Raw genomic sequence first — 13,483 nt, forward strand, 5'->3', positions numbered from 1 at the left:
GCGGAAGTTGTCTCAGTGGAGTAACAAGGGAAGAATTTGGGGGCAAAAGCTCAGGATTAGAATTCACGCATCTGAGGAAGCAGAGGATGTCATGGAAAAGGACAGAGATGGGTTATTGTTATTTGTCTTAAGTCATCTTGATTACTATAACAAAATACCCATAGACTGAGCAGTTAAACAACAGAAATTTGTCTCACAGTTCTGAAGGCTTCTGAGATGAGGGTGTCAACATATTGGTTTCTGGAGAGAGCTAGCTGTCTTTTGGGTTGCAGAGTGCTCATATCATGTCCTTACCTGGCAGAGAGAGAGGTATCCTAGAAAGCTCTCTAGTCCATTGCATTTGTTTTTCAGCTGGATCCTTAATTTGAAAGAATGGTCAAAGATTTTTTTTAATATTTATTTTTTAGTTTCTTAGGTGGACACAACATCTTTATTTTATTTTATTTTTTTTAACATTTTTTTTTTTTTTTAAAGAGAGAGTGAGAGAGGAGAGAGAGAGAGAGAATTTTTAATATTTATTTTTTAGTTCTCGGCGGACACAACATCTTTGTTGGTATGTGGTGCTGAGGATCGAACCCGGGCCGCACGCATGCCAGGCGAGCGCGCTACTGCTTGAGCCACATCCCCAGCCCATTTATTTTATTTTTTTAATGTGGTGCTGAGAATCGAACCCAGTGCCTCACGCATGCTAGGCAAGTGCGCTACCTCTTGAGTCACATCCTCAGCCCAGAAGATTTGGTTTTGAATAATCTTACATTATACCTTGTTTTGACTTGAAGTTTTGAAAATCTTATTATAAATTTATTGTCCTTATTGAAAAATAAAGAATTAATTTTGGCAAAAAGTCATAATATTCCGTGGAACTTCCAGAAGCTCTTGTAACTTCATGATAGTCTAAGGGCTAGGAAAAAGTTATTAAAAGAATGTGGAGGGCTGAGGTTGTAGCTGAGTATAGCGCTTGCCTAGCACACGGGAGGCACTGGGTTCGATCACATAGTACCACGTTAAAAAAAAAAAAAGAAAAAGTGGACCCAAGGCCTAAGGCCTGCACACCACTGCCCAGAGTTGATTGATGTTTCTCTGTAGTCCCAGTCTGGTTCTGTGAAATTCAAGCATACATTCAGGTTGTTTTTCTTCTTGGGGTACGTATAGTTTCAGTACACATAGTATTGGATATTAAATAATATTTGATATGAGATATTCTTCTAGGTTTATTTGGGGTTGTTCCATTTTACATTTTCACCTTTACTCCTTAGACCATAGTATACTTTTGGGCATATATAATCATTATCTACGTTTACAGTTTATATTTCATAAAATATAAAATTTTTATTTATAAAAGTCAGTAAGAAAACTAGTTGACTAGGTAATCAGTGCTTTGATTATAATGCTTTGTTTCAGATGAACTCCATTGAATGGCAATTTATAGTAATGTAAGTTCATCATGGATTAGTATTAGGTATTCAGCATTTATAGTTTAAATAAACCCAAATTATCTGATTAGTGTCACGTTTATTAGAAAATGTGTGGAATTTAATAGTCTTTCAATCAAATTTTTAAAACAGTTTATATCTTTTATCTTTTTCCCTATTTTTCATTAACATTTATGATGACCCTAGGTTTGACAAGTTGATTTTGGGGGAAATATAAGATTAGTATAACTAATCTGATTATGGAATCTCATAGGAATCCTGGTTCTCACAGTGTTTTACTTAAGTTTAAAAGCACTGAGTAAGTTGATATCTTGACAGATGGTGTTTGGAAGTGGAGAAATGTCAGACAATGGGTTGTCCATTTGTTTTCAGGTTGCCAATTTTGCAACAATGGAAGATGAAGAAGAGCTGGAAGAACGTCCTCACAAGGACTGGGATGAGATCATTCCAGAGGAGCAAAGGAAAAAAGTAGAGGAAGAGGAGAGGCAGAAGGAACTAGAAGAAATTTATATGCTGCCCCGAATTCGTAGTTCCACTAAAAAGGTGATCAAGTGAGATAAAAGATATGAAAGTACTTTTTGTACTATCTAGACTCTGTAAGTGCAGGTTATTCAAAGAGGAGGCCTTGCTCTGTTGCCCTGACACAGAGACCTGCAGAGCACAGTTCTAGTGTGGGAAACTAGCACAGGAAAATGGGAAAATTCACAGAGCTCACACAGAAACATTTGAGTTAAGTCTTTGCAATTTTAGCTTTGTATGAAATGGCTTTACAGGATCTGCATTTGACAATAGTTTGTATTTTACCTTAGAGATTAGAATAGTAATCGTAACAGTTTGGATCTAATTTTGCCTTCAACTTTTGGAGAGCCAAATCTTATATTTTGTTCACAGCATGTGGTGTAAATACTTAGTAAAAGATTACATAACTGCAGGGCACAGTGATGCACGCCTATATCCCAGTGGCTGGGGAGGTTGAGACAGGAGAATGGCAAGTTCAAAGCCACCCTCAGCAATGGTGAGGTGCTAAGTAACTCAGTGAGACCCTGTGTCTAATAAAATTCAAAAAAGGGCTGGGGATGTGGCTTAGTGGTTGAGTACCCATGAGTGCAACCCACAGTACCTCTCCCCCCCAAAAAAAATAAATAAAAAGATTACATAACTAAGGGCTGGGGCCCAGTGGTGGAGTGCTTGCCTGGCACACATGAGGCATTGGGTTTGATCCTCAGCACCACATTAAAAAAAAAAAAAATCATATAATACTTAAATTACCTAACTAAAACCAAGGAACATTTCCAGGTTGTATAGCTTATAAAATATCCTTACAAGTAATCTAATTTGATTTTTTTGTAGCAACATGGAAGTAGAGAAGACTAATTTTGTTGGAGATAGCAAACTTAGATTTGTCCATCACTATAGTTTAAACATTGAACATTTACTATGTGCCAGGCATAGTTCTTAATGTATTTTCACTTATTGATTCATTTAATTCATCTGAAAACCCTATCTCACAGGTCCATTTTATAATTTTATTTCCATTTTACAAAGGAGAAGACAAAAGCACAAAGTAACAAAAATGAACCCATATTATATTGGATATTTTATATAGTAGATATTATAACAATATCCAAATATTTTAAATCCATTTCACTTATCTCATATTTCAGAGTCTCTGGACCTGTCTACCCCAAGCAATATTTTTTTCTTTTTTTTTGGCGGTGGGTGTGCAGTACCAGGGATTGAACTCAGGGGCACTTGACCACTGAGCCACATCCCCAGTCCTATTTAGTATTTTATTCAGAGATAGGGTTATTTGTTAAAGGAAAATTGACTTGTCTGATATGTTGGGAAGTTCTGAATATTAAAGAATTAAGATGGGCTGATCTTAGTCCTTTCATCTCTTGGCTCTGACACTTGTTAAAGTGTGATCTTATTGTTTCTTAGGCTCAGACAAATGACAGTGATTCTGACACAGAGTCTAAGAGGCAGGCCCAGAGATCCTCTGCTTCAGAGAGTGAGACAGATGATTCTGATGACGACAAGAAGCCAAAGCGCAGAGGGCGTCCCCGAAGTGTGAGGAAAGACCTTGTGGAGGGATTTACTGATGCAGAGATCCGAAGGTTGGTAGAGCCTGTGCTCTCACTTGAGCTTGTCTGGAAGAGTATGCTATAAGCTTTGGGCTGATAGGATTCCTGAATTTGTGACAGATAGGCAGAGCCTAATAACTACAAAAATAGCAGAGAAGCTTCCCCAAATTTTCACGATGATTCTTTCTGCTATAACGTTTTTCTCACTTGAGATCTTTTAGGTTTGTTGCTCATCTCTTTCTGTTTCCCTTCTTTTCTCTGGTTATTTAGAGCATTTTTATGAAGAAGGTTCAACCAGGAGCTTGTATATACACACACACACAGTCACAGATATATGTATCTGTATATAACAGAAGTAGTATAAATGTAAGAAATAAAAATGATACAATTAAGGCTACCTTTATTAAGTCTCCCCTCTGTTACCCCCATCTCCAGTACCAATCTAATCAGTATGATTATCAGGATTGGTGGTGATTTGGTTTGTTTGGTTTATTGGTATATACAGCATTATTCTGTAGCTTCTCCCTCACCCACCTTCAAATCAATTTAAACATCTTTCTATATGTCAATACTTAATCCACATTTATACCTGTCTGCCCTCCAAAAAACTGATCAAAATTGCTGCTTCTAAATCATCCCACCCTTCCCCCCACCCCCCACCCTCCGTTTTCATTATAATTTTAAAGCCTAAAGGAAATAGAAAGTATGATGATAGTTATAGCTAGCATTACGGCCCAATCTGCATTTTAACCATATTAAATAGTCTTTTAATGTCATTATATTTGAAACTGTGCAGTCTTTGTTTCTACCTAAATTCCCCTATTCTTTCTTTATTAAATTTATTAGGAAAAATTGTAAAAATATGTAAATTTAGGCAAATTAGAACATAACATCTCAACACATATGTTACCATTTTAACAATTTTGACTTTGAAGCAAATCTTGTGTGTATATTCTACCTCCTCTTTATTCCTTACATTCAGTATTATTTTTGAGAAAAATGTGCTTTGTGCTCTCGGGTGGAATGTTACATAGTTGTTTGTTAGCTTTATCTGGTTTACTGTTTAAGGCTCCCATTCCTTAGTGATTTTTTTGACCAGTTTTTCTGTTATTGAAAACAGTGTTGAGTTTTCCATTATTCTTATATTGCCTGTTTGACCCTTCAGTTCTATCAGTTTTTGCTTCATGTGTTTTGGGACCCTGTGGTTAGATGCATACACTTTTAAAATTGGTATGTATAGATATAGCTAATATACCAATCGAATATACCAATTTATACATACCAATTTAATTTCATCATCTGTTTTTTTAGCCTGATATTGTATAGCCACTCAATCTCTCTTTTTGGGTATTTGAAATACAAAAAGATGGTACTATTTCTTTTTTTTTTCCAACCTGTGTCTTTGAATCTAATTTTCTGTTTCTTGTAGGCTGCATATTGGTGTATTATTTTAAAAAGTCTTTTTTTTTTTTTTTGCCAATCTCTCTCTCTCTCTCTCTCTCTTTTTTTTAAATTTTTATTCTACTTCTGCCAATCTCTTTTGATTGGAGTCTGACTCATTTACATTCAGTACAGTTACTGATAAGGTAGGACTTACATCTGCATCTTGCTCTTCATTTTCTCTGTGTCACATTTTTTTCCCCTTTATTTATCCATTAATAGTTTGTTCTGTGATAGATATATTTTAGTATACCATTTTAATTACCCCTTTTTTTCTTAAACTTTTTTTTTTTAGTTATTTTCTTTGTGGTTGCACTGGAAATTAAAAATAACATGTTGACTTAAAAAAATTAATCTCAGTGGCTTATAAAACACGTTGATCTAGGCTGGTCTCCAATTTGCAATCCTTCTGCCTCAGTCTTTCAAGTAGCTGGAATTATAGGTATGCACCATCATATCCAGCTCAACACAATTTCCTGAATACATCTGATCAGACAAGAAAAATGTTATAAACAAAACTACATTTATACTATTTTTATGTACTCAAGTTATTAGAGGTGCTCATTTCTTCATGTGGACTTGCACTGTTGCTTAGTATTTTTTCTGTTCTTGAGCCTCCCTAGTGATTTTTTTTTGTTTTTTAAATTTTAATTACTATACTTTTCAACTCCAGATTTATATTTGACTTTTTTTTCCCTGTTGTCTATTTCTTATGACATTCTCTGTTGATACATTTCTTTTAAATTTTTTTTTTTTTTTTTGGTGTGTGGGAGAGAGAATGGGGATTGAACCCAAGGGCATTTTACCACTAAACTACATGCTCAGTCTTTTTTATTTTGGGATAGGATCTTGCTGAGTTGCTGAGGCTGACTATAAACTTGTGATCCTCCTAACTCGGTTTCATGGGTCTCTGACATTATAGGTGTGCACTTGCACCTAGCTTTCTTTTTAATTCTTTAGGTGTGGATTGCTTTTGTTCTAGTACATATTTGTCATAGCAGATTAACATCTTTGTTTTATGAGTGTAAGTTCTGGGCTTCTTCAGGTATAGTACTTTTAACCCCTCCCCGCTCCCCGCATTTTGGTGTGTTCTGTAATTTTTAAATGTAATGTATTAAATTCGGAATCAGATTTGCCTCACTATCCAGAGTTTACTGTGTTTGCTATTGTTTGCTTGTTCACTGACTTTCCTAGGCTAGTTCTGTGAAGTCTGTATTCTTTGGTCATGTTTTTTGAAGTCTGTTCTTTTGGCTGAGAAGTTAATTAATGGTTGGGCAGAGCTTTTCTCTAAGATCTGCCTACCTTTGTTGAGGGACTTAGTGTGTATCTTAGGGCACGTTTCAGTACGATCGGAGGCAGTTTACAACTCTGCCTTAATTTTCAATTCCTACATGTGCAGATCATCAAGGTCAGCTAGAATTGAGAGGATAGGACCTTCTAAGATCTTTCCTGACATACATACAGATGTACAAATGTGTGGTCTTCTTGACTCTTGAGAATATCATAGCTTTTCAGGGTGCTGTATGGGCAGTTTTCCAGTTTTTTATCAATTTCTTTTTATTCCAACTGATTATGTTGCCCTGATCAGTGTGATGTTGAACATCTGCATCTAGTTGTTTTTGACCAATGAACTGTGAACAGGGCTGTGCAGAAAGAGTCCTAAGTCATCTTTGACTTCTTTCTTTGAATGAAGCTTTTCAAGGTGCTGAGTCAGGTCAAGAAGCTCTGTTTGCAAGGGATAGGGCTCTTATGACATTCCAAACCTGTTCTTCCTCCTCCAGTGGCTGCTCTGTCACAGGTTAGCATAATCATTGTAGTTGCAAAAATGTTGGTTTTTAAGGCTCTGCTGGAACAAGTAGAAGGAGATGGGAATAAAGCAAGTTGATAGAAAGCTTGCTGTTCTTTCTTTTGGAATCTGGGATTGAACCCAGGGGTGCTTAACCACTGACCCACATCCCCAGACCCCCTTTTTTTTTAAGTCTATCTTTTTAGATGTCGATGGACCCTTATTTTATTCATTTATTTATATGCAATGCTGAGAATCTAATCCAGTGCCTCACACATGCTAGGGCAATGCTCTAGCATTGAGCCACAACTCCAGCCCCCTCAGACCTTTTTAATAGTTTATTTAGAGATAGGGTCTTGCTGAGTTGCTTAGGGCCTCACTAAGTTGCTGAGGCTGGCTTTGAAATCACAGTTCTCCTGCCTCAGCCTCCCAAAGCACTGGGATCACAGGTGTGTGCCACTGCACCTGGCAACTTGATGTTCTTAACAGATGCAGCCATTTTCTTAAACAGATGCCTGTTAGTTGACAGTGAACATTTTCTTAATTGACAGAGTTCTGGTAATTGAGTTTTGTTAGTTTTTGCTGGTGTTCTTATTATTTTTATGGAGGAGCAGATTTTTTGAGTTCCTTACTCTATTATGTTGGAAGTGCTTCTCCCCCTTGGTATTGGTTCTTTTCTTTGGTAATATTTTCTTTTTAATACTAATACTGGGAACCTTTTTTCCCCTGATATTATTATTTATCAACAACATCATCATCTTTTTCATCATCATCTTTTTTTTTTGTTGTTGTTGTTGTTGCCAGGGGTTAAACTCGGGGCCTTGAGCATCCTAGGTAAGGACATTATCACTGAGCTAATGCATACCTAGCTCCTATATAATTTTCCGGTAAATCTCAAACCATTATTTTAGAAATGAAACATTTCAATATATTTCCGGAAGGAAAAGTGTAGAGTTGAGGAATAATCTTCAGGTTTGCTTTCATATTTAACACTTTCCTAGTCCTTGTTCTTCCTTTAGTATTTCATAGCTGTTATATTCCCTCCTGTTTTCTTCAGTTGCCATATCCTCTGTTTCCATTTTTTTTAGCACTCTCCTTACACTATTACATACCATATTGTCATAGTAATTTGGCATATTACAATGATGTCCTTGACATTATTGTGACATCTTGCTTTTTAGTGAAAGTGCTATGTGGTAAGCATTGCAGATGGGGAGAAGGTGTTAGCACAGGCTGTATATAGCATAGTTTAAGGTACTGACTATGGAAGGAGATTGGATTTACAGTTGGAGACAAGGTTGGGCAGGAGTGACTAGAATTTCAAAATAGTTTGGCCTAAGAAGTTTCAAGTCAATTATTTTATTCTGCCTAATTTTAAAAAATATTGGAGAAAGTCTTATAAATCTTATGGCTGTATCATTGAACAGAAAATAATTAAAAATATTATATTATGTAGACTTAAGTAGGCCAATGAATGATACTGGGTTTTTATCACAATAGACTTGTGGTGATTGAATCATTTATTACATAGTGAACTTCATAAACTCGCATCTTCTAAACTCACAATTCTCTGTTACAGCTCCAAGAAATTTCTTGATCAGTCACTGAAAATAAAGTTAAATCTTTAATGTTTATTATTTTAAGTTCTTTTCAGAGATGCTCAATGTTTATTTATTTAGTGATTGTTGCAAAGATTGGGTGTTGCCAGTCTATTTTTGACAATTTGAATGGCTCATATTTCATTACAGGATGTGTTATAACTGGTTTCTGGGTTTTAATTTGTTTTATTGATCATATTCTTAGATTCATCAAGGCTTATAAGAAGTTTGGTCTCCCTCTTGAACGGTAAGCTCAGTGATAATTCTTTATCCTCTTTTTCAGCTTTATTGTATAGCAGGTTCTCTCTCTCTCTCTCTCTCTCTCTCTCTCTCTCTCTCTCTCTCTCTGGTAATATTTTTCTTTTAATATTAATTCTGGGAACTTTTTTTTTTCCCCCTGGAAACAATATCAATGTATCAGGTGCATGTCCCTTTCTGGAAGGGTATGAAGATGATACAGACAGACCAGTCAGAGATTTATACCTTAGGGGGAGGTAAATCAAGTAAATTCAAAACAATGCGTTTCCCAAAGAGATGTTTAGGTAACTACAGCTGAAGAGACTGGGTTATTTATGTTCTAATTCTTAGATTTAGTAATGTCTTTTTGACTTAGTAATGTTGTACATTTTTACAAGGTATTGTGAAGATTAAAAATACAACTTATATCACCTTGCCTGTAGTGACTTACAAAATGGTTAGCTATTGGTACTACTCTACAAGCATTCAAAATATGATTTCAGAAGTTGGATTTTAACATAAGACTTATTTCAAGTAGTTAAGTATTTTGTTTTCTAAAAATCAACAATATATCCAGTAAATAATAGCACCAGTTTAAAGCATATGCCAGTTTCCCCTCTCTTATTTCTGATACTGTTCTGGTGAAAATTCCAAGCTTGTATTTTTGGTTTTATACTTTCCATTTGGAGAGGAAGCAGTGATGTATAGCAGTGAGTCACAGCAAAATTGCAAAAGTCAGGCACATCTTTCCTGGACTTGGCTGACCTCCATATTTATCTTTGAACCAGTTACCTTAACAACTACCAACATGTGGATGAAGTTGGTTTGGTTCCTTTTGACATCATGATTTTTAGCCATTGTGTTTATGTGCTCCCTACAACTTAGAGATGATCTGAATACGAACTTCTACAAACATTGCAATGAGTGAAGGTAGAGTAGAGAAAGGAAAGTGAATAGAAAGATGCAATAGTCTTTAAGCATGTCACATACTGACAGTAGCAGATAGCCCATTTGTTTAATAAACTAAGTTTTGAAACAGCTCATTTTAAATTTTTGAGATTACTTTGGTTTTGTGACATATCCCAAAGTACAATTCTTTAAGATGGAAAATGAGTGAGTTAGCTCTTAGTTAATGTGAAGCAGTTGTTACTATTAATGACCCATGAATGAAGGCAGAGAAAAGTGTCTTTGTAGGAGCAAACTTATATGAGACGTAGTATTATCTTGTGATGTTGAGAAAAGTGTCCATGTTTGTCCTTCCTTAGATTGGAGTGCATAGCACGAGATGCTGAGCTTGTGGATAAGTCTGTGGCAGACTTGAAACGCCTGGGTGAACTGATTCACAATAGCTGTGTGTCAGCTATGCAGGAATATGAAGAACAGCTGAAAGAAAATGCCAGTGAGGGTAAGTTAACAGATCATCTGTAGCACTCTGGTGCTAAAGGTCTGGTCTATTTCTGTTGCTGAAGGGCTTGCCTCCTGCTTTATGGTGTGCATTCTGAACTGCCTTTTCCTGAGCTCAGTGTTCTAAGATCCTATAGATCTACACACAAATGAAGTTGGTTTGTAAAGGTGTAGAATAATTAACAAGATGAAATGATTTCTGTTATGTTGCTATAGAAAGTTTAAATTGGTTTGAATGATACAAAGACCTAAGGGACAAAGCTGAGTGGATGCTTCTGTATTTTGGTTGCATAATTATTTGGATATACATATATGTATTCTTAGGTTGCTGCAAATGTAAAGAACTTATTAGAAAATTAATTGGAATAGATAAAATATTGAATGACAGTTGTAAACATTTGTTACATTGAAATGTTCATACAAGTAGAATTTTTAAAAATTGGATCGAACATCTAGGAAGTACATTTTCTCTTAGATATCAGAATTTTTTTTATTTTTTATTTTTTAGAGGTACAGGCATGTTTACGAGAGTTCTAAAGTAGTCATTGTTTAAGGACACCTCATAGAAATGAAAGTATTGTTAAGCTACCTACTCTTTGGAGGTTTTGTTGAGCTGTGGTTCAGATGCCAGAGGCAATCAGTTGCCTAAAAGTTTGGTTAAGACTTCTCTGAGTTAAATTACCTCAACTCTTTCATTTGCAAAATGGAATAATAGTAATCAGAAGGTTTGGGTAATTAATTGAATAGTTCTTACTGAACTATTAACTGCTTGTTAATGTAGTGTCTGGCTTTCAGTGTTGTCTATTAATTATTTATATTTTGGAATTGTCTTTTTTTAGGGCTTCTTTTTGAAATTAGTAGAATTTGATTGCTCTCCTCTCTGAGAAGGATCCACTGTCTTCCTTGAGGGTGCTTTCCTCCTCCTTTCCCTTTTAATAAACTTTGCTGTACTTTAATGAAAAGAAATTAAAAATAATTTAGATATATATTAAAAATATTTTTTGGTAAAAGAAAATAGCTTGAGTGATTTGGATAATAATCTGAATATGTACTTTTAGAGATGGGGGTGTAGCTTAGAGGGATAGCTTTTGCTTAACATTCCTGGGGCCATTGTTTCAAATAAATTTGTTTTCAAAAAAACAAATAAAAGCCTGAGATTTTGAATATGTGTTTTTACAGCATCTAAAATACATCCAAAAGTAACTTTAGGTTTATCATGTTTTTTCTTTGTAATTATTTCAAATTAATAAACATGGCTCAAAAATGAAAATCACATAGCCCCCAGTGTTTGTCTCTTTTTAAGAAATTTAGAAAAAAATGTGTGTGAGTGTGTTTTATATAGATTGTGTGTTTTCCCTCTTAAACACAAATTAAAGGTAGTGTGGTATGCATACTGCTCTATTCATTAATTTTTCCATCTCAGTGTTTTTTTTTTTTTTTTGATACCAAGGATTGAACCCAAGGGCACTTAACCACTGGGGCACATATTTTGAGATGGCGTCTTGTCAAGTTGCTCAGGACCTTGCTAAAGTTGCTGAGGGGGATATATACATGCTTTGCTTTGATATTGCAAATCCTAGCCTTCTGAGCCACTGGAACTATAGGCGTGCATCATTGTGCTCAGCTCATCTCAGTATATTTTGGAGATTTTTCCGTCTAATAGTTCCTTCCTCTCCACATCCCTTTTTTAAATTTTTTCTTTCATCAGTACATTATAGTTATAAATAATAGTGTTTTTTTTTTGCGGGGGAGGGGAGGTAATGAACCCAGGAGCGTTTAACCTCTGAGCCACATTTCCAGATTTTTATTTTTTATTTTGAAACAGGGTCTTACTAAGTGGCTGAGGCTGGCTTCGAACTTGTGATCCTTCTGCCTCAGTCTCCTGAGTTACTAGGCTGACAGGCATGCGCCTCCATGCTCAGCAAGTTGGGCTTATTTTGACATAAATCATGCATGTATGGAATTTACTCCACTTTTGTCCCCAGAGTCTCTTCTTTTCTTCCCCTCCTCCCTCCATTTCCCTACCTGTACTATACTGTTGTTCTTTCTATTTATTTATATATTTGTTTTTAGTTGGTGCTTTATAGAAAATATACTGTGGTGTATTTATATATGCACATAGTATAATTTTATTAAATCCAGTGCCTGTTTCCTTTCCTTTTCTCCTGCCTCTCCCTCAGTTTTCTTCTTATATTCCACTGATCTTTCCTCTATCCTTATGGTGTCCTATCCACAGCCCCGCTTTTTCCTTCAGTTTGCTCTAGCTTCTGCACATGAGAGAAAATAGATCCTTGATTTTCTGAATCTAGCTTTTTTCACTTAGCCTGATTATCTGCATTCAGTATATTTATTGGCAAATGCTGTAATTTTATTCTTGCACATCTCTCTTTTTCTGCATGTTTACATTCTGGATCTGATTAATTGCTTCTTCTTGGCATTGTATAATTTGATTCCCCTAAACCTGTATTTCTTATACACTTGTATTTAACATATTTTTAGTCCAGGTTGACATTTCCATTTTCAATGTAAGATTATTGATATTGTTTCTGAAAATATTAACATAATTAGGTATTTTATTTATCCTGCAATTATATACATACATTTCCAAATGTCAATGCCAATCTTCCTGTTATAATAAGACTCTCACACAAAGTTTGATTTTTTTTGGTATGTTTTATGTTCTTAGTATATTCCCACTAACAATGTACAGTATTTAAAAACTATTTGAAATTGTTCTTTTCTGTATATGGTTATACCATCAACTTATAGACTCTTGTTTATATTTATTTTTAATTTTTAGGAAGCATTATTCTGATTTAACTTTTTTTTTTTTAATTGCTAAAAAACTTACATGGTCCAAAGTCAAGAGAGTAAAATAAGGTATATTTGGAGAGTCTTACTTTCATCCCTATTTTCCATTCCTGTTCTCCTCTAATTCTTTGGTTACCATCCCTAATAATTTTAAAATTTGTTTTAATTAGTTGTACGTGACAGTAGAATGCATTTATGCACTTTGATATATCATAATAGATGGGATATAATTTCTCATTTTTCTGAGTGTATTTGATGCAGAATCATTTTGGTCATATAGTCACATATATACATACAGTAATAATGTCTGTTTCATTCCACTGTCTTTCCCACATTCCCTCTGCTTCCCTCCCTTACTTCCCTCTACCTAATCTAAGGTTTTGAGTTTGTTATTCTGTTTTTTTTTTTTAAATCTAAGCTTCTGTGTAGTTTAGTTCCCCTTCTACAGATGAAAACATAATACATGCTCTGCTGTACACTTAATTTAGCTTCACATCTGAAAGCACTCCATGTCATGTAGAGATCATCTTCCTTTCTTTTACATTTTCCCAGAATTCTTCCATGTAGATGTGTGTCAACTTATCTTTTTTGTTCCCTATTGATGGGTTTCTTTTCCTCTTTTGCTGTTACAAATAAATTCACAAAGAATAAATATGGTCTAATGAAAAATTTTTTAAAAATATATCTATC

The 13,483-nt window shown here is 35.0% G+C and overlaps 1 protein-coding gene across 1 annotated transcript in view; it reads left to right on the forward strand.

Moving 5' to 3' along the window:
- The window catches only part of Chd2 (chromodomain helicase DNA binding protein 2), a 121,839-nt gene that overhangs the window by 77,145 nt on the left and 31,211 nt on the right, over positions 1-13,483 (forward strand). Inside the window, exons 25-28 of the mRNA XM_077800220.1 lie at positions 1,806-1,976; positions 3,375-3,550; positions 8,547-8,588; positions 9,844-9,983. Coding sequence (XP_077656346.1) covers positions 1,806-1,976; positions 3,375-3,550; positions 8,547-8,588; positions 9,844-9,983 — 529 coding nt within the window. The remainder of the gene's footprint in view (positions 1-1,805; positions 1,977-3,374; positions 3,551-8,546; positions 8,589-9,843; positions 9,984-13,483) is intronic.

This window comes from Urocitellus parryii, chromosome 6 (assembly GCF_045843805.1).
Source record: "Urocitellus parryii isolate mUroPar1 chromosome 6, mUroPar1.hap1, whole genome shotgun sequence".
Classification (NCBI taxonomy): domain Eukaryota; kingdom Metazoa; phylum Chordata; class Mammalia; order Rodentia; family Sciuridae; genus Urocitellus; species Urocitellus parryii.